This window comes from Cibotium barometz, chromosome 17 (genome assembly GCF_041138505.1).
Source record: "Cibotium barometz isolate CiBa-2024 chromosome 17, ASM4113850v1, whole genome shotgun sequence".
In the NCBI taxonomy this organism is placed as follows: Eukaryota; Viridiplantae; Streptophyta; class Polypodiopsida; order Cyatheales; family Cibotiaceae; genus Cibotium; species Cibotium barometz.
This window is the reverse complement of record NC_141062.1, coordinates 12,770,687-12,792,837: the sequence shown is the minus strand read 5'-3', so window position 1 is coordinate 12,792,837 and position 22,151 is coordinate 12,770,687. Positions and strand designations below refer to the sequence as shown.

Here is a 22,151-nt window from a genome sequence, read left to right as displayed (position 1 = left end):
TATAAGTGAAACAAAGCCATGGCTTTGGTCACTTGAATTTTGGCAGTTTATTGCCCTGTGTAAGTTGGATATGTGTGTACAGTTTCATGATCAAAGTGATGGAGACATCATAGTAGTATCCAGTACTCTACGCCATGGGCTTTACAAGTTGGACATGTGTGAGAGATTGGCACATAATGCTTGTTTAGTTTAATACCAACAAATGCTATAAGTGAAGTGGAGCCATGGTATGCCCGCTTTGGTCACTTGAATTTTGGCAATTGGTTATGCCTTAAAAGGCAAAAGATGGTGTTAGAGTTGCCAAAGCTTGAGGCCCCTATCAAACATGTATGTGAGGGTGCATTTTAGGCAAGATGCAACAACGAGCATCATTCTCCAAAGATGGATCACTTAGGGCTATCCAAAAATTAAAGCCTATACATAGTGATATATATAGTCCCATGCGAACATTATTGATTGTAGGATATCTCTACTTTGTGACTTTTATTAGTGACTACTCCAGGCACACTTGAGTGTATCCATTAAAGCCAAAGTCAAAGGTTTTTACATGATTTAGACACTTTGTTTCTATGGTTAAAAAATGTGTCTGCATGTAAAGTTGGCACCATACATATCAACGTATTCAACCCTTCCAACCCTCCCCTACCTTGTTTGTGAATCTTATAGTGACTAAAATATTTTCCATCAACAATGTATTGTCTTTCTTTTTGGTGTTGAGAGATTAATGGAAATCTTGCAATCACTTCAACCCCTCATCCTTCCTAAACTTGAATATAAAGTAACATGGGGATGTGCACGTGTTGATCTTATTTTAGGGTTGTGAACCTTAATCAAGAAGAAAGGAAGTTATGTGTTGTTTTTCTCTATATAAATTACCTCTTATGCCTAATATGCATGGTAACCCGTTACTATTGATAATCAATGCACATCTATGTGTAGAGTTTATCAAGTCCTATGATAAGAGAACAAAATTCATGTGCCTAATCCCTTGAGATATGATACTAAGCATTGCATTTTCTCCATGAATTAAAGAATCGAAGCTAAGACTTAACCAAGATTAATCACTTCTCACATTGATTAGCATTAATAGTCCCAAGGCATTGGGACTATAAAGGGCACCACAAGTGTAAATGGCCCTAAGCCCCATGGGCCTAGGCCCATCCCCCAAGTGTAAGTGCATCGTAAGATCCCCCTTTGTTGCGTCTGTGTTGGTAGAAGAACACCAAGGAGTCAATGGAGGACATTTTTCAAGTGACGTGTTCACGTAGGATTGTGGTAGGCAAACAATAATTAAGGACACTCACACCTTTGCAAATAGCTTAAGGCAAGTCCATACAAAAATTTCAAGAATATGGGAACGTCAACATTTGAGTTAACAAGTCTAGATGGCAAAATATTGCCAAAACTGATGTGAATGGATACAGGTTAAAATTGTATTACGTTAGGATAAAGAAGGAAATAAAGTGTGCATGCACATGGTGTCGACATGTAGGGGGGACAAAGAAACCGCTTGCAAACAACCGAACCATAGTGTCATTAAAACCAAAAATAGCATCCCAGCTTATTTTGTGGTGCCAAATGTCACCATTTTGAAAATTGAGGATAAGGTCATGTTAGAGCTCAAGTTTTTGGAAGACATCACACCCCAAAACCAACCTCTTTCAATTTCTACACTAACAACCTCTTTTACAATATAATGTTAAATACACAAAACCACTCTCACCCAACAAATCCAATGACTCATCAACCACATCACTTCCTATGCATATCCTTTAGCGGACATGGCCTTCTTTTATGGTGACATCCCATTGGCAACGCCATGTGGTATCTTCATATTTGCCATGGTTCTCAATTTTATTTTATGGCACTGAATCCTCTAGAATGTTGCCATTTTGAACAACGAGGATGAGGCCATGTTAGAGCTCACGTGTTTGGAAGACATCACACCATGAAACCAACCTCTAAGAGCACATTGAGAGCAAGCTTCCAATGATTGTAAAGGAAATGGGGTGGAGGTCACCAAAAGCTACATGCCAACACCTCTTGGATTACAACATACCATCCCAAGCGGGTTCATCTTTCTTTATTAGAGAATCTATAATCATCTGATAGCTAACCTCACAAGGAAGGCTTTTTTACTTACTCACATATAGTGTACACCTAATTTACCTCACATGTAGCATCATATCCCGATGAAGATGATGAAGATGCCTTATACAAAAGAAGGACCAAGCCTCGACATCATAGGCCATGGCCCAAAGAATATCCTTGAGGATTTTCCAATCTTCACTCCTAGTACTAACATATAAGAACTATTACAAAAACACTTGCACTAAACATAACAACAAGCACAAACACAATCATTAGCACCTAGTAGATCTACTACAAACTATGGGGGGTTTGATACTCATCTCGATACTAAGGGATTGCCAAGACAAGTATATGCAAGAACATTGACATCCATTGAGCCAATCACATCTTAGGACATAAAAGACTCTGTGGCCAACAAACATCTATTCAAGCAAGAAGCCATCCTAAAGGGCGACAAACATTTATTCAAGTAAGAATCCATCCTAAATATGCTAAAGAAGATGGCCAACAATCTTTATTCAAGAAAGAAACCATCCTAAAGAGCCGATAACCCTTTATTCAAGCAAGAAGCCATCCTAAAGATACTAAAGAAGATGGCACAAATATGCTCTACCACTATAGGCATATGCCTAGTACCTCAATTGCAACATGCTAAATCATATCCCATGCGAGCTCCAATGCCAAATCCAAAAGAGTTTATAATTCTAGAGGCATCCAAGGATCCATGGCAAGCTATCATTGAGAGCCCATCACATTATGTGATCATCTTCTTCAAGCTATATGAGAGCCCATCACATTATGTGATCATCACATTATGGCAAGCTATATGAGAGCCCATCACATTTGGACATTGCAAACCCATTAAAGGATCCATGGCAAGTTGTCATTGAGAACCCATTGCATTATGTGGGCATCACTCTTTATGAGATCATGATTGTAGTGGTTATGATAGTTTGGGAGAGCTTTGATCCTTAGAGAGGCTCGCACCTAAAAGGAACGAGCGAAGAGCTAATGGTGTGGAATAGAGAAAGAAGTATCTACAATTCAAGCATGGGAATGGAGAAAGAAGTATCTACAGTTCAAGCATTATTGGAACTACTATGTTTTCAGGCCATGCTCAAAAGGATTAAGTCCTCGTATATGCCAATCAAGAGAAGATGCAGAGTGGAAGAGTGGCTCTACAACTTTTCATTCTTCAAACCTTCCAAGTTGGACACAATCAAGCAGATGAAGGAGCACATGGAGTACATGTGTGAGAAGTGGAGAACTGTGCTAGATCCTTCTATAATTTATATGATCATCTTCTTCAAGTTGATATTCAAGCTGATAGCGTTGCTCATTAACTAGCCCAAGGAATTTTCTAAGATAAGAATTTTGACCTCAACACTAACCCCTATATCAAAGGAGAGTATTGTCTAGGGTCATGTACCTATCAGCTCACTAGCTCACTACATTTAAAGATACGTTCAACATAAACTTTTGGATGCCATACTACTTCTTTCGGTGAAAGCATAAAGATGTATGTAGAGGTTTCTGGAGCTTCCAAGTAAGGAGTCTACCCCATGAAGGGGGCCATGTTAACATCCTTTTTAGGGTAAACACTTTTTTGTACACTCATTATTACATATATATATACCCTTTGATATATTTTGCCCATACACTCATTGTCCGTATATACCCTTTGATATATTTTGCACATACACTCATTGTACATATATACCCTTTAATATATTTTGTCCATACACTCATTAGTACATATGTATACCCTTTGATATATTTTGTCCATACACTCATTAGTACATATATGCCATTTGATATATTTTGCTCATTAGTACATCTATATCCTTTTGACATATTTTAATATGGAGCCAGAGAAAGCTTAGTATCTTGAGTCCATGTAAACTAATGTTTTAAAGTTTAATGTCCTTTGTTTTTATCCTTCTTTGTAAGTGTTAGCTAGCCAAGTGTAAACATGATGGCTTGTTATATAAGTGAACCTTCACTATTGTATGGGCACACTAAGTGTTGGCTAGCCAAGTGCAAACATGATGGCCTATTATATAGTGAACTTTCCCTATTATATGGGCACAATAAGTGTTGGCTAGCCAAATGTGAACACTTATTGTGCCCATATAATAGTGAAAGTTCACTTATTGGCCTATTATATAAGTGAACTTTCACTATTATATGGGCACACTCTTATGCATAATAGAATGACTTAGGGCTACTCATGTGTGAGAAAGGGGTGCACTTGAGAGAGTCGATTATATGGGCACACTCTTATGCACAATGGACTTTCACTATTATATGGGCACACTCTTATACACAATGGACTTTCACTATTACATGGGCACACTCTTATGCATAATGGACACACTCTTATGCATAATAGAAAGACTCTTAAGACTAACTCATGAGTGCACTTGAGAGAGTTGATTATATCATGTATTGTGCCTCTTAGTTTCTTGCAGAGAGAGATGATGTAAGAGAGCTTAAGTGAGATAGCGAACCTTCTATTGTTGGGGAGCACTGTGGTGAGTGACACATTGCCAGAGCAAGCAAAGAGGAGAAGAGAGGAGCATCCGAATGTGATTGTTGCGCTATGGAGTATAGCTCAGTGCATGTAGCTTCCCAAAATTATAGCTAAATTTCCATTAGATAGCCTAGGACAGGGTGGGAAGTAAGATGATTACCTGTTTATTGAAGCTTCAAGCCAAAAATGGACCCTATTGGGTTTTGTTCTTTAGGCATTGGAAGCTTGTCTTTGGTTGATATAGACTTGTAATCCATGTTGAATCACCATATTTAACCTTGTTAGTGGACACTTTCACCACCTTGGGCATTTATTCTTGATTGATAGACAATGCTCGTGTGCTCAATCCTTTGCCAAAGCAAGCTTTGTAGCTTGCATAAATCAATCTTGGAGCTACATAGATCAATCTTGTAGTTGATTCTTGTATCCTTGGTATCACTGGCATCCACATCACTTGTTAACCTTAAACTCTTATGATTCCTGTTGACTTGGGCAAAGCATTGACCAAGTTAACAGTAGGAGAGGGTTGAGGAGGCAAAGTTTGGTTGAAAAGGGAGCTATTTGGAGAGGTCTAGGTGGCACAAAAGAAAACACCAAGGGAAAAAAGGTATAAAATGGCACAAAAGCCCCAACAAAAGGTGAAACGTCATGTTTCTATAGCCTTGTAGCACCTGCACAAATAGCACTTAAGACGCACATTCAAAGCATTGATCATAGAGATTAAGCCTAGGATCCCTCATCGGAACGTTTGAGGCTATTTAAAAGTAAACACAGACACATGAATTTTGAAGTTTAGAACTTGCAGATTGTTTTCATTGTTAGACAAATATGAATCTTGCTAAGGTTTATGAAGCCTCTTCTTGACCAACAAGAGAAGCTTGAGGGGGTAGACTAGATTGTGGTAGTCACGAGTCAAGATTCATGCTCTTGGGAGAAGCTTGAGGGACCAAGTTTTGGTTGAGATCATGGCTTGAAATGCTAAGCTTGGGGGGGGGGGGGGGGGGGGGGGATATGCTGTGGACATGGCATGCACAGTACGCCAATGCCACCCTTTCTAGTGTAGAATCCAAAATCTCTTGCATCATTTAAAGGAATCCAATTCCAAGCTTTGTCTTTTTTTTGATTAGTTTCAATTAGGCTAGTGGTTTAGGGGTTTACATTTGGTAGCTACTCAATCAAGCACCAAGAGTGTGCTATTATATAAAGTGTTGTAGGTTGGCTTCTTCTTTCTTATAGTTGGAGAGTTTTCAAGGCAACTTTAACCATGCCATTGGAAAGCCAATTGGAGGCAAAAAGGTTTGCATGTGAGTGAACATCCATCTTGATGCAAGTAAATCCTTCAAAAATTGGGATGGCTAACTTGCAAAACTAAACCACTCCATGTGCTATTATATAAAGTGTTGTAGGTTGGCTTCTTCTTTCTTATAGTTGGAGAGTTTTCAAGGCAACTTTAACCATGCCATTGGAAAGCCAATTGGAGGCAAAAAGGTTTGCATGTGCGTGAACATCCATCTTGATGCAAGCAAATCCTTCAAAAATTGGGATGGCTAACTTGAAAAACTAAACCACTCCATGTGCTTGGAACCAATAGTGTTTTATAATGTGTGGAACTTCTCATAATAGTCAGGTACTCTCACTTATCATTCATGCTACAACCACTTGCCATCTACCACCACTTAATATGGGGGCCAAATATATTTTTTCAATTTGGTGATGGTTCAGCAATGGGTAGTGGGTCTAAAGTAGGACCTTTGAGATGGAAAAAATAGACCCTTAGACTTGTGCGAGGCGGTTGGTGGTGATGAACGTTTAGTCATCTTCTGGATTCTTCCATGGAGGCTATAAAAATGAATGCACGAGGCTTTTTAACTTGAGGCAAGAGCCTCTCGACGGAGAGAGAGAAAGAGAGAGTCTACAATTTGCGATCTCGTGCTCTTTTTGGTTCGTTTGTCTGGTGTGATTTGCAATCTCGTGTATACATGAGAGAGAGAGAGGGAGAGTGTGTTCGCTAAGGTTTGTGACCTTAGACTATTGATTAATTAGTGCCCGCTTAATCAATATGGCTAACTTTCTCTTATAAAAAGCTTCCTTCTGTTGTTCATATTTCTCTATAGTGACATTATTTCTTTGCCATTTTCTGAAATTCAACCTCTCTGTCTATACATCATATACATCATCGTATTGATATTATCTATGTAAACAGACTAAAACTTCCCAACAAGAAGCAAAAGCTAGAATGTGAAGAGGAGGAAAGGAACAGGATGGCTCTGTGCAGGCGTGTGCTAGCCTCACGCGGATGGGGAAACGCACCGGCGGTGCGCAATGTGTTTGCAGAAGTTAGGCCAGCAGGAGCAAAGGCGTCATTTGCATCGCCCTCAGATCTTCAGAGCAAGCCATATAGGAGGGCCTTTTCTTCTCTGCTAGCGAACTGGCAAAACATTAAGGTTAGCAGCAACAGCAGGATGCAGGCCGGAGGGAACTTGGAAGCTTGTGCTGCCCATCAACACCAGCAGGTGCGGCATGTGTATGTGGAGGTCATCGACAACGATCTGGATGCTGCCATCAAGGTCTACAAGAGAAAGATGAACAACGCCAAAGTAGAAGAGAAGCTTAAAGAGAAGCGGTACTACAGTAAGCCCTCTGAACGGCGCAAGCTCGCCAAGCACTACAAGAAGCTCAACCGTGCCAGAAGAGAGCTCGGAGCGAAGATCAGAACCGTCAAGCACCGCATGGAGAAAATCCAGGAAGTGAGAAAATTAGAAAAAGAGGAGAAACGAGCCAAAGGTAAGGAGAAATCCATCCATCTTTTGGTGTTATGGTGAGCCATAGTTAGCCATGCTGGTTTTTCTGTTCCATACATTAATTGAGTGAGGCTTTTGCTCTGTCTCAGCTGCTGCGGCTGCCGCTCAAGCATTACAGTCCTCGCGCTAGGCAATAGCATTTTCTGCATGTGAGGCAGGAATAAATTTATGACTACAGTGTTGCAAGGGAGCACAGAATGCAGAGATAAAGGTCAAAGTGAACGTTTTGAGTCCCATCATCCATGTGTACATGGTGTAAGCATCTGGACTTGTAAGGCGTTTGCAGCTCAATCCTCAGCTGGTTTTGCTTTTAGATTACTTCTCAGGCGTCTTAATGATCGACTTTGGAGCTGTCACAACAGCAAGTAATTGTTGCGCATGCATGTGTTTGCATTCTTCCCTGATGAACCCTATCTAGCCTGTATGGAACAGGCAGACAATTTTGTTTTGGGGTTTCATGATAAATACTGTTTTGCTCAATGCCATGCATTTCTTTGTTGTTGTTGTTTTCAATTGCTTGTTGTGATTCCATGAAGAGTCTTATCAAGCCTGTATGCATTGGCTTAGTAACATGCGTAAGCATTGCATTTCATGAGCAACCTGGGACTGCCTTGTTGCCGTGGCAGTATTTTCTTCCATCCACGGACAAGTGATGAGAACAGAACATGTTAGATTCTGATGTGCCACTGCAAGCTATGGCTCTACTTTAGTTCTTGTGGCTAGCTCTGCACGATCTTGTCAGGCTCTTTAAAAAAATTCAGTCACGATAGAGATCGTAGCATGTAAAGCACGTTGCTTGAAGCATTGTGTGTGTGTGTGTGAGAGAGAGAGAGAGAGAGAGAGAGAGAGAGAGAGAGAGAGAGAGAGAGAGAGACTCACGAGGCTGTGATACAGCTGCCGGGGATATCACAAGGCATTGACATAGCTCCCAAATTTTACCCAAGGTTGGGGAAGGGCCTGTTCCTAACTTTGAGCAGGAGAGGCACCTGCCTAAGTTGGTGCAAGAGAGGCTTGTAGTTGTTGTTGCTCCTGAGTGGGACAAGAGAGGCCTGTCCTTGAGTTGGAACAAGAGTATTCTTAAGTTGGTATTCATCATCTCTGTTCAGAATGTGAGGCTTTCATGCATGAAAATATTATACAACCTTGTGTAAGATGGGAGGTTTCTATGATACTTAGTCTAGAAGATTTATGTCTTGTTATGCATGTTGTGTGGGTCTGAACAACTTGTTTTTTGGACATGGACATTGCATGTGAATGTTTGTGTCCGTATGAAAATCCCAAAGACAGGAGTGGCTATCCAATTTGTTACTATGTGTACTTGTAAATTGTCTTATGGCTTTTGCAAGGGAAGGGGAACGCAAACTAGCTTAATGCTAATCCTAATGATGTTGCAAACCCAAAGGAGAAGAGAGAGATGAGATGTAACCCAAATCTGCTGTACATTACAAATCGGCTGACCAGCAATAGGCAGCAAGAAGAAGACTCGCGCGAGAAGGCAGAAGAAAACCATCTAAAGATAATCTGTGAATTCAACAAGACACCTTTTGTATGCATCAGTAGTTAGGCATGCATGAGTAGGATCTATGTTCAGATCCAAGAACCATTGTATATATAGCATGTTTTGGCCCTCTAGTTGGCTTGGTCCAGAGCCCCAAAACGCATGTCTAAAGTGTCCATTCTGCAGTACATATTCTGGCTGTCCCAAAACAACGATCTTGATCTTGGATTTTGCTATAACAAGACAACGATCTTGATCTTGGGCTGCTCCTCAACCCTAGGCATTTCCTTCATAACCTTTGCCAATGCTGTCATATAAGCTATGCGTGCTATCGCCTCAGAGGTATTGGCTATTTGCCCCTCCCACTGGACTTGGGGCTTCTCTTCCTTCTCTGGATATCATACTGCGGCTCAATCCTCAGCAACTCAGCTGAAAAGCTTTCTGTGGTGCAGGACATGTTGGGAAGTATGCTGAAGGAACTCACTCCTACCTAGGCGTGCAACACCTAACTCTTGACTCACTAATTGTTCTAGACTTGACCTGTGCTACTTGGCTGCCTGCAAACCCTAACGCACACATGTAGCCCTAAGGCACCCGCAAAAGCTCTAAAATTGACTTAAAGGCACACATGCTAATGCATATATAGCCCTAGATGACCTGGATTCTCTGACACCAATGTCACATGAGTGCTAACAGCCGGAGACTTAAACACATGAATTCTAATCCTAATGATCTAGCAACCCCACAAGAGAAGAGGGAGAGAGGAGAATTGAGTTGTAAACCTACTGGAAATTGTCAAAACAATCTATATATACAATGGTTCTTGGATCTAAACTTAGATCCTACTCATGCATGCTATGCAATGTGCATACAGATGGTGCCTTGCTGAATTCAGAGCTTATATCTATAGATGGCTCTTCTTCTTTCTTCTTGTGTTGGTCCCCTTCTTGCTGCCTCGGGGCTGTATTGCAGGACTCACATTGGAGGTCCTCAGAATGTATCCTTGATCTATTGGCAAGGGGTGCTGGTCGATAGGCCTACTATTGGTCAGCCAGTTGGTCCTCTGTTCGGTTTGGTCCACAACCCCAAAACGCATGTATGAATTGTCCACATTTGATGAACCTCAGCATCTTATCTGTATGCCCTGTGCTGGGTGTTCCAAAACAGGTCCTTCCAGCACATACACGACCTTGACAGTTGCAACTTGAGTGCATGTCCACAGGCTGCCACGGTTAAGCAATTTTAATGTTGAAGAGCAACGTGGAGGTATAAAATATGTGCAAATTGTTGAGAAGAGATAATTGTTGTGGATGAGCTTTGTCCTTACAGGCAGCGTAGTTCTCATGCACTTATCCAGTAAGAGAGGAGGTTGTGTGTGTGGACTGTACGGACAACACCACCAATGACAGAGTGCACTCAGCACTGTAGCTGTACAATTGTACTGTTGGTAGTAGACCTCGACGATCGGCGACGGAGGGTTGTACGGCACCAACAACAAACTGTATGACAGCTGTAGCGAGAATATGGCGAGCAACATTGCAGCAGAAAAACTGTACGGACATTGTACGGACGATTGCAGGCCAATGTGAGCAGTAGGGACTGCCACGTTAGCAGAATGGCGCCATCAGTGCTACATGAAAGGGTGGCTAGGGTTGTTGGTGTGCTTGGGCTGTGTCTGGGGAAAGTTTGTTGACTCCGAAGGTTTCTGTTGAGTACCCGGGGCTACGAGTGGGTGGCACTGCATATGAGTACAGGAAAGATAGAGTTACGAAGGTGTTTGCACGGTACTTGGGGTTCGTGTAGGAGACATTGCACGTTGTAGCTGGGGAAAAGCACAGTTATGAAGATGGTGTACGCATGCTGCTTGGGCTGCGTCTTGGACGACCCACTTGAGATCCGGTGTATTTATTCCCTGTTTCTCATTCAAATGGAGATGATTTGGAACTTGGTTTCATGGTGAAGAGGCTTCCAAATTCCTTTAGGAGAAATAGAGTTCCGAAGGTATTTGCAGTACTCGGGTTTGCATAGGAGACATTGCATGTTGTAGCTGGGGAAAAACAGAGTTATGAAGATGGTGTACTTGTAGGCCTTGAGTTGGGCTAGCAGGGAGTTGCACCTGTTTGATTTACATGGTGGTTACTAAGTAGACAGTGAGGAACAAATGTGTGTGAGAGAGAAAGAAAGAAAGATATATTAAGCGTCTACTAAAGACCCAATAGGCCTATGAGACCAAAGTGATACAATAATGTCCATGGCATATCTCATCATGGAATGCAAAATAAAATAGAAAGAAAACATAAACATAGCTATCTCACTGGGGTGATACAAAACTGTCCATGGAAACTCATCATGGAATACTAAGAACATAGAAACATGAGAGCAACATCAGCTCCGAGTAGATGGTATACCACTCTCTAAAATATCAAGCATGGGGCTAATGAGTATGGCCGAGAGGTCTCCCTTAGCTATGTCACGTGGAAAGTTAACTCGGTGGGGATGGAGCATGTCTTGGATTTGGAGCTGATGAGGTGATCGTGGCCGACGGGTGGGCTAGGGGCGTCGGGCACGTTGGAGTGTGGAGGCCTGGTCCGAGGTAAATCCTCTCGGGCGAAGCAGGTCCGGAGCAGCTCGTGGAGGGTCCACAAGATCCACTATATCGGTGTCCTCCACCTCTTGGGTCCGGAAGAAACTGGTGATGGTTGGCTGGCGAGGGAGGGGGCGGGGTGGCTGGGGCCGAAGCTCTCTCAAGAAGGTGTCCCTGTGTCTGCGGAGCTCAAGCAAGAAGAGGTCTAGGCAATGCTGGTTCTGGAAGTCAATGATCCTGGAGAGTGGACCAAATCCCTCACGAAATAGAGAGTGAAACCTCCTGCGGATCTCATAGTATACTGGGCAGCGGCATATGTAATGCTCCTCCGTCTCAACCTCTGTGTGGCATAATTGACAGATCCTCTCCTCTTTGGGTCTTCGTATGAGCTTCCCGGCTCTGAGATGCGCTCAGTTCTACAGTCTACCTGTCTCCATTCTGAGGCGGTGGGATGAAAGCCATATCTGGCCAATCGCAATCCGCATGGCATGGGACATGTGAACACTCAAGTAGCCCGGTTGTTGGATGAATCCATCCTCAGTGAGTGTGAGGAAGTGATCTGTGTAGAAGTGCATCTTCGTGGGGAGCTCCGGAGGTGTGATCCATGTGCAATGGGTGTAGAGGCTGAGAAGATCTAACCGGATAACCTGGTTGGTATCCTCATGAGACAGTCGGAGAAAAGGGGATTCCAAACTGTACTGAAGGGGGGGTAGGCGGTCCGTGCGGAGCCCATACGCTGAGAACCAAGTGGAAACTAGTGCATACCATACTCCAGAGTGGCCCTCAAGTGCTAGCTGTCTTGAGGACTCCAAGGCAAGCCTCCGGTACCTGTGGGGATCCATGTGATTAATGCGATGGAGGTATGTGACTGTTTGGAAGAGTGCATCCACTACCATTGGGGTTGCAGCAAACTCTGCTTGGATAATCTGGTGTGGGACTGATGGTTTGCTGCGGATCATACGGGAGAACATCATGACCTGGGGCCTGTCAACTCGGTGCCAATCCTCATCGGAGAAATTTGGCCCCGAAAAGGCTGCTCCATACATCAAGGTTGGTGTGACGAGGGTGTCAAAAAGCTAGCCCTTCGTCCTGGGCTCTTGGAAATGTGCCTGGAAGCACTGTTGCTCAAGTAAGCTCAAGGCTGCATATCCCCGTCTCACTCTGGCATGTGCTGTGGGAACCACGGTAAAGCGTGGGCCACGGTAAGTGACATCAAGGTAGACATAGGATGAGACAATCTCCACAGGATCCCCTCTATATGTGAAGCTCAATCTAGATGTGAAGGGGCGAGAGGTATTGAAGACCATTACCTTGGTTTTACCAAGGTTAACAAAGAGGTCCCCTTGAGTACAAAAGTCATGTAAGGCATTCAATTGTCTCTGAAGCCCCTCGGCTGAGTCTGAGAGGACGACGATGTCATCTGCATAAAGTAGTATGGGGATCAATATGCTTGCCAGTGTGGGACCAGACCTGCCTAATCCGTCAATGAAGCTCGAGATCTCATCAATGTAGAGGCTGAAAAGAGTGGGTGATAGAGGGCAGCCCTGTTTCACCCCAATAGTGTTGGAAATCTCTTGTGATGTACCTCTTGGGGCTCTCACTCGTCCGGTGACGGACTCATAGAGGGCGATGATTCTCCAAACCATGTCAGATGGGACTTTGATCTCCTGTAGACGGTGTAGGAGGCGGGCTCAGGGTAGAGTATCAAAAGCTTTGCGGAAATCCACAAATCAGCAATAAATCCTCTGATGTCATGCTCTACCCTCCTCCATGATGGCACAGAGGGTGAAGATGTGGTCAAGGGTAGAATAGCTCTTCCGAAAGCCAGCCTGTCCTGAGGCTTTGCATCCCTGGCTCTTTGCAAATGAACCGAGCTCCACCTCTAGCACTATCCATAGAGTTTGGCCAATCATGATCGTCCTGTAATTATTAGGATCAAGTGGATCTCCGGCTTAGAGGATGGGGGTGATGGTGTTGGTGGACCAAGAGGGTGGAAATCCTTCACAAAGGGCTCTATTGAACATGTAGGCTAGTAGGGGTGCCAGGGTATCATCGGCATGCGAGATATACTCGGTAGTGAGTCCCTCATGATCCTGGGCTCGCCCATTGCGTAGTCTACGAATGGCCTTGAGGACCATGCCCTTTGTGAAGAAGCTGGAGGTGGTGGTGGGGGTAGGGGTGGCTGATAGGGGATATGATAGAGGGAGCGTGCATAGGAGTGCCATGTGTCTAGGTAGGTGCTAGGTGTGGGAGGGCAATGTTCTCGGAGTTTCCTCCAAGCCTCTTTGCAGTTCGACCCTAAGAAAAGTTGGTATAACTCATCCTCTTTTCGAGCGTAGAACTCCCGTTTCTTGCGTTTGGTGAGCTGTTGAGAAATCCGTTGCGCTTGGCGCTACGTGATTTGCTCAATCCATACCTCGTGCTTAAGACGGGAGCGTGTGGCCTGGCATTCGTCATCATGCCAACAGTTTTGGGGCATGGAACCGCAAGTTGGCTTGGCGGTAGACTGCTGTGTGCATATGAAAGAAGCGGTGGCGGATGTGTGGAGTATGGTGGTGAGCTGTGATGTGAGGGTGGATAGGGGGACAGTAGGTTCCACATCCTGGAGTTGGCGGTAGATGTGGTTGGAGTAAACAAGGTTAAGCTCGTGATCAAAAAGGACCTGAGTGTAATGTGAAATGGGGGGTGGTGGTGGAGGGACGGGTGGTGTGCAAGTAAGAGTGAAAGAGAGGTAGGCATGGTCAGCTTCAAAAGGGGGTGGCAGGATGGAGGAGTCGGGGAGAAGGTGTGCGAAAGCCGGACATCCCATAAGGTAGTCCATGGTGCTAGTACCTCTTGAGTGAGGGAAGGAGGTGAGGGCGTCGGCCACTGGTGTCTCCATGCCTGCTATCCCTTTCTCTTAACATAGTAGTGGGTCACTTGCCGGAACTGATCATGCGTGTTTCTAGGCCTGCTTTTGGAACTGATCTGAGAGCTTAATGATGTATTGGTTCTGAGCAATGAGTACATACCCTCAGGGAATGCTTTCCTCTAGCTTCGCCTGTTGCAAACCACTCCATGTGCTACCTTGCTGCATTCTTCTTATGGATCTGTGCACCTCCTTGGGACCTATGCTTAGTGGCTAAGTCTGAATGCTCGGATACCAATGTTGCATGCAATAAGTTGATTGTCGTAATGCGCAACAAAGTCTTCTTTATACCCGTGAGTCTGTGCAATTCCACTTTGAGAGAGAAGAGGAGAGAGAGAGAGAGAGTGGATAGTAGTCATTGGGTCCGAATTACCTCCCCTGCAAGCAAGAGTATTTGCCTATATGAACTTTTACAATGAATATGAATGAAGATTGAGGACCGCCAAACGCAAGGACGAAGGAGACTGAATGCAGGCTGATCCAGATGCTGTCCGAGCTCCTTTAAATAGCTCTTCAATGACCACTATGCAAGCCCTATGCAAGCCCAAAACTGAGGGATGCACATATTCTGGCTGAATGCTGAAGATACTCTTCGGGGAAGCCCTGGGAATGGTAGCACGTTGAGATGGTGATTGCTATAAAAGTATGCACAAGGAAGCCCGAGGCTTGTTTGGCACACCAAACTGCTTGGGCTGTAGACTGAATCGCTTATGGAATGATTTATGCGGAGTGTAAGCGTTGCTTGTATATGCTTTGTTGATGCTGGTCGGTTCAAACAGGTGCTGTCGGCCAGAAGATCTTGGACAAAAAATGCTATTTTTGCAACTTTAAATGCTGTACATTGTTTCTTGCTGCCCCAAATGCCTGGCCAAGTGGCAGGTGTTGGCCGACCTGATGCTAATGTCCTGTTTGATGGCCGATTGATGCCTATAGGCATCCAATGCTGGCCGACCCCATATATGGGGCAGCTCTAGGCTGCCAACTGGCTGCCTATGCCCCTTATGGCCTTATGGGCTGGCCTTTGGCTGGGCCATATACCTATCTAGCATGTACTATATGCTCGCTAATGCAACTACGTGCTATTGGGTTGACTTCTACATGCCCTATTTGATGAATTCTCCAAGTGGGTAAGAGGACTGACACATGAAGACTCTCTATGGGTGTGGAGATTGACCTACGTAGCTCGTGCTTGACATGTCCCGGATTGGGGCTCACAATGGGGTCACGGCATACAACAAATATTCCTAAAAAAAGGTAAAATCCTACTAATGAATGTTGCACTAATGTAAAGCATGTGTGTCACATAGCACTCTAGTGCAGGGAGCACCGTGCATGTGACATTCCCTCGTGCTTAGCTTGGTGGTACGTTCGTCGTTTCCAAGTAGTCCACTTGGAGTTGGGGGTACTCTTAGAAAGAACTCTTGGTCGAGCCATACTGCTCCATGGGTACCTCTGTCTTGAAATTTCGTGTAGAATTGTCTTTGTCTTTGATCGGATCCATGCTTCCATCTATGGAGGAGAATTTGTTTAGTCTCAATTACTTTTGCTTTGTCTACCACGTCCGTTTGTTGCTCATCTGCAGCATCCTGCAAAGCTGGACCAATGTAGGGCTTCAACCAAGAAACATGGAAATCATTATGCATAGTCCAACTATCTGGAAGCTTAAGCTTCATAGAGACATCGTTTATCTTTTTAATGAAAGGAAAGGGTCTGAAGCTTGGAAAGGAACGTTTCGGACAATGTAATGTTGCATGCACGCCCTAAGCTTGATTAAGAACAAGATGCTGATTAAACATGATTAAGACAGAGGAGAGAGAAGAAGAGAGAAATTGGTGTCAGGGTTTTCTTTGTATTATATGGTACAAAAAGGTGGCTGAATGTATGTACATAACTTGGGCCCTTTGGTCAGTCCCATAGGGGTGACCTGTGGCCCTACATGACTTAACTAATGACTCATAATGATAATATGATGAATGAACTTTACTGAATGACTGAGTTATGACTTTATAGATGTTGAGGTGCTGGTTGGGCATATGCTATAGCTGTTGGCCTGCTTCTGGACATTAATAATGCTATAAATATTTTATTAAATGCTGTGCCTTCTGCAATGCCTTGCCCATGTGTCAACCTTCAACCAGATGTTGGCCGACTGGTTCGTAGAGGTCCAAGCTGGCTGCCGACTGTTGTTTGGAGGATCTCCATGCCCTCAATGCTTAAAATACTGATAGTGAAGCTGTTGATGTTGATGCTAAGGCTGATGCTGATGCTGCTATTGTTGATGACACTGATGATGATGCTATTGATGCTTTTGTTGATGCTAATGATCTAAATACTGACTTAAATTAGGGATTAGGTTGTTCATGCTGAGGATTAGCCATGGCATGGGCGTGCACGTGACAACTCTTCCATCATCTCTCATATGACGCACTTGCAATCCTTGACACCAACAAACCTTGTATAACTTCAGTAGAGCAATTCACTTTTGATAGAAAGAGAAAACGATGAGAGGAATACCTTGGAACTCCTACATCTATGATGCCTACACACGCATATAACTTCAGTAGAGCAATTCACTTTTGATAGAAAGAGAAAACGATGAGAGGAATACCTTGGAACTCCTACATCTATGATGCCTACACACAGCTGAAAACCAAGGTTAGTTCTAAATCAAATCATGAGGTAGCAAGATAGCTCACCTCCCAACCGCCATTGGCATCCACGATCTCCCCCAAGCCAAGGGTAGGGCTTCTTGTTCGATCCCATAGGCCCGTGTTTAACTCTGGTGTCCATACCACCAAAGCTTGCCCCCCTAGGCCTTCAACACGCCAACTTACGTGCTCGCCCCGTGTGTGGCATGAGCATGTCTGCTCTCTGGTCCAAGCTAGGGCTTCAATGGCGCATCCGCACAACTATGTCTCATAATAACCCAAGCTCTCTCTTATATAGTGATAATTGCGCCATAAATAGCTAACTTGCTATAAAAAGCCATCAAGTTTGTTTTATCAATCCAAGAGCCTTAGCCAAGTATCTGCCTACTAATCCCTAATTTCGATGCCCCCTAACCCTGTTGGATTAGATCCCTAATCCTTAGATTAGTGTCTAGGTACACAACAATCCCTAAGTAAGGAGAAGATTCTAGAGGATGAGCCCAAGGAGTAGACACTACCAGGCTTGGAGGTGATCTAGACAGATGGAGAACAACGCTCTGAGGACAAATTGAAGTCAGTCAGTGAACTTTAGACTTGGAGGTGATCCAGACAGATGGAGAAAACAACCCATCCCAAAGTCCATTCCGAGGACAAAGAGAAGTTAGTCAGTGAACTTTAGGCTTGGAGGTGATCTAGACAATCCATTCCGAGGACAAAGAGAAGTCAGTTAGTGAACTTCAGATTTTTCTCTCCAAATCCATTGAGAAGGAGGAGGATGAGATGAGAGATTCCACAGTGGTGTCTACCATGCTAGTTGAGCATTTCGAGGCAGAGGGAGGTTCCAGTGCTTGCAGTCCTTGAGGTAGTGGTTGAGACATCACTGGAGACAATAGGTCCAGTAGCCATGCTATTGGAGTTCAAACTGGCGTATGGAGTAGAGAACAAGTTTGCCAGAGGATCCGTACCGGGGTAGAGTGGTGGAGCATCAATTGCACTGTGCTCCAAGTTAAGTAGCAGGGGAAGTCACGTGCACACTCTCCCCAGAGTGATGTGGACATGCCTCTATCCATTGGCCAACTCAGAGATCGAGTACATGATCTTTGTAATATTGTCTAGGTGCCTAATGAGCAGTGCAGTGTGGATAGAGTTATTGGGTTGTGTGTGTGTGTGTGTGTGTTTGTGGAGTGTGTGTGGGGAGAATTAGGGTTAGGTCATGTGGGAGACATACACAGAGAAGCACAAGGGGGAGAGAGAGAGAGAGAGTTGTGGGGATAAGTCAACTCATGAAGCATGAGTGTGTGACTCCCCTATCACACATGTATATTGCACTAGTACACATAGTGCACTTAGTACATTAAAAGTACTAAGTGTACTATGTACTATAACTTATGGGCTTGTGCACACTATAAGGGTGGGCATAACGCCTTTACTCCAACAACCTCCCACTTAAAGGCAAAGTGCCCTTAAGTAAAGGAAAAGAAAAAATCAGCATGTACATGATAATATACAAGGCCATATCAAGGCTGAAACTGGCCTCATCCAATGCCCATCAAGTGTCTGCAATGAGCAAACCGCTCCGGAGGCAAACTCTTTGTCAACAGATCAGCCGGGTTGTCATCCGTATGAATCTTAACAAGCTGAATTTGCTTGTTCTCTATCACCTCTCTGATGAAGTGATACTTCACATCCACATGCTTCGTCTTTGCATGAAAGACAAGGTTCTTTGCCAACTGGATGGCACTCTGACTGTCACAATGCAACAATGGAATATCCCCTGTATAGCCCAAATCAACCACTAACCGAGATAGCCATAATGCCTCCTTGCAAGCCTCTGTGGCAGCAATATACTCGGCCTCTGTAGTAGATAAGGCAGTGCACTTCTGCATCCTGGATATCCATGACACAGCACCTCCTGTGAATGTAAATACATAACCGGTAGTAGACTTCCGGTTATCTGGATGACCGGCATAATCCGAATCCGTGTAACCATGCACTAATGCATCCTGTTTGCCAAAGCAAATGCACAAATCCTGTGTGCCCTTCAGGTATCTCATGACACCTTTCACTGCTTCCCAATGCTTCTTGCCAGGGTTGGCCATGTATCTAGAAACCACTCCCACTGCAAATGCAATGTCTGGCCTAGTAGCAACCATGGCATACATGAGACTGCCACAAGCTGAAGCATACGGAATCTTGGCCATATCAGCCCTGTCACTATCCGACTGTGGGCTGTCCATAGCACTGAGTTTCACATATGGAGGCAAAGGAGTACTAGTCTTCTTTCCCCCGTCCATATTGAACCTCTGCAAGACTTTGCCAATGTATTCCTTCTGAGACAAATACAACACATGCTGATTTCTGTCCCGAAGTATCCGCATACCCAAGATGTGATTTGCATCACCCAAATCCTTCATATCAAAGGTTTGATGCAGCCTCTGCTTCAAGGCATCCATCTCTTTACGAGATTTCCCGGCAATCAACATATCATCAACATACAAGATGAGGATCAATAGACTGCCATCCAAAGCTTTCTTGGTGTACAAGCAGTGATCTATGTCACTTCTCCTGAATTTCTGAGATTTCATGAAGGTATCAAATTTATGATACCATTCTCTTGGTGCCTGTTTGAGCCCATAAAGACTCTTTTTCAGCTTGCATACAAGCTTCTTCTTTTCACTTACTGCATAACCCTCTGGCTGCTGCATATATATCTCCTCATGGAGATCACCGTGAAGAAAAGCAGTCTTCACATCCATCTGAATCAAGTCCAGATCATCATGCGCAACCAAAGCTAACACAGCTCTAAGTGTGGTCATTTTGACCACTGGAGAGAAGATCTCCTCAAAGTCCACACCATATTCCTGCTTAAAGCCCTTAGCCACTAACCTGGCTTTGTATCTTGGCTTTGCATCTGGTGCAACTTTGAGCCTGTATACCCACTTGCATGGCAAAACCTTCTTGCCTGCAGGCAAAGGCACCAACTTCCATGTTCCATTTTTGTGTAGAGAATCCATCTCTGACTTCATGGCACGCTCCCAAAGAGCCTTGTCTGCCCTCTGTAAAGCCTCTTTATAACATGAGGGCTCCCCACAGTCAGTGAGCATCAAGTAGTCAACCCCTGGAACAAACCTGTCAGGGGCTCTGGAGGGTCTTGTGGACCTCCGTACCCAATGACCATCATTTGCAGGTTGCTGTCCAGCCTGCATATCACCCATTGGTGGCTCCTGTTCCATGCCATAAGGCTGAAAAATCATGCCCGGTATCTCCTCTAACTGTGGTATATCCATAGGGATATCTTCTGCCATGTCTGGCTGTCCATTTGGACCATTTTCAGCACCATTTAAGGGCTGGTTTTCCTGCTGTAATGGCTGATTTACAGCCCTTGGTTGTTGTCCATGATGTCCATCATCATCAAAGATGACTCTGCTAGGCTCCTGTTGCCTTGCAGGCTCCTTATACATGCATGTTTCATCAAAAATGACATCATTGCTGCGTATGATCTTTCTATTTATGGGATCCCAAAGTCTATACCCCATTTCACCTCTGTCACCATATCCTAGGAATATGCATTTGTGAGACTTAGGATCAAGTTTGGTGCGCATTTCCCTGCGTATGTGCACGTACGCAACGCAACCAAACACTCTCAAGTGCTTGTATGACGGAGGCTTCCCTGTCCATACTTCCTCTGGCACTTTCCCACCAAGCCTCGTGTTAGGTGACCTATTTATAAGGTGAACGGCTGTCATAACAGCTTCAGCTCAAAAACCATGAGGTAATGCAGCATGTGACAACATAGAACGGACCTTCTCCTGTATGGTCCTGTTCATCCTCTCTGCTGTCCCGTTTTGTGGAGGATCATAAGGAGTAGAGAGCTCCCTCTTGATGCCTTTAGCATCACAAAAGTCCTGAAACTGTTTGGACATATACTCTCCACCATTGTCGGAACGCAAAGCTTTCAGTGTTTTGCCAGTTTGATTCTCAACAAGAGCAACAAACTTCTCAAACACTGAGAATGTATCACTCTTCAAACGAAGAGGATAAACCCACACCTTGCGTGTGGCATCATCAATAAAAGACACAAAGTATTTTGCCCCTCCCAAAGAAAGCTGAGGCATCTCACATACATCTGTATGCACAAGCTCTAACTGAGCATCTTTCTGTCCAAGAGCTTTCTTGTGGGGGCACTGTAGTTGCCTACCATATATACAATGCTCACAAAACTGAAAACTTGAAAACTTTAGAGAAGGCAAGTAACCCAAACGAGACAATTGCTCCATTCCTTTGACACTCATGTGTCCCAACCGGCTATGCCACATAGAGATTTCCGGCAGCTCGGTTGCATTTACATTAGCATGGTGACAAACACCTGCATGCATAAAGTAAAGAGTGTCCACCTTAGAGCCTCTGGCAACAACCAGTGAGCCCTTACTAATTTTCCACTTTCCACTACCAAATGTGGTAACATAATCAGCATCATCAAGCTGTCCAGTAGAAAGCAGGTTCTTCTTGATCTCAGGCACATGCCTGACATCATGGAGCATAAGCTGTGAGCCATCTGAAAATACAAGCCTCACATCACCTCTGCCAAGAATCTTTCATGCATGGTTATCACCCAAATAAACCACTTCTTCATTGCCAGCAGTATACCTGACAAACAAGTCTCTGCAACCTGTGACATGAAAGGAGGCACCTGAATCAATGATCCATGAGTGCATACCATGACCACCTGTAAGAAGTGAATGGGCATCAAGTGAAGACGTAAAGAGGACCTCATCCTCACTGCCACCTGCATGTGACACATTGATTTCTTCAATCTTGACTCCACTTTTGCCCTTTGGCTTTACATCTTTGGCTTCATCCTTCTCTTTGTCTTTGCCTTTTCCCTTTTCTTTTTGATCATTTTTCCATTTGTAGCATTGCTTTTTAATGTGTCTCTTCTTGCCACAATAATGGCATTCCAAATCCTTTTTGGAGCGAGACTTGCTCCTTTCCCTTTTCTTGGCTTTTCCCCCTTTGCTGGGATCTCCCACGTGCATTCATTGCATTGGACTTTCCAACAGAGTTGTTTTTCCTGTTCATCTCTTCTTG

General features: G+C 44.2%; 1 protein-coding gene across 1 annotated transcript; it reads left to right on the top strand.

The window, feature by feature from the left end:
- The first annotated feature begins 6,754 nt into the window (after positions 1-6,754).
- On the top strand, positions 6,755-7,905 carry LOC147629695 (Ribosomal protein S21 family protein). Its single transcript, XM_086811236.1, has 2 exons — positions 6,755-7,408; positions 7,515-7,905. Exons 1-2 carry the CDS (start codon positions 6,886-6,888, stop codon positions 7,553-7,555), a joined length of 564 nt encoding a protein of 187 aa, XP_086667362.1. The 5' UTR covers positions 6,755-6,885; the 3' UTR covers positions 7,556-7,905.
- Positions 7,906-22,151: the final 14,246 nt, after the last annotated feature.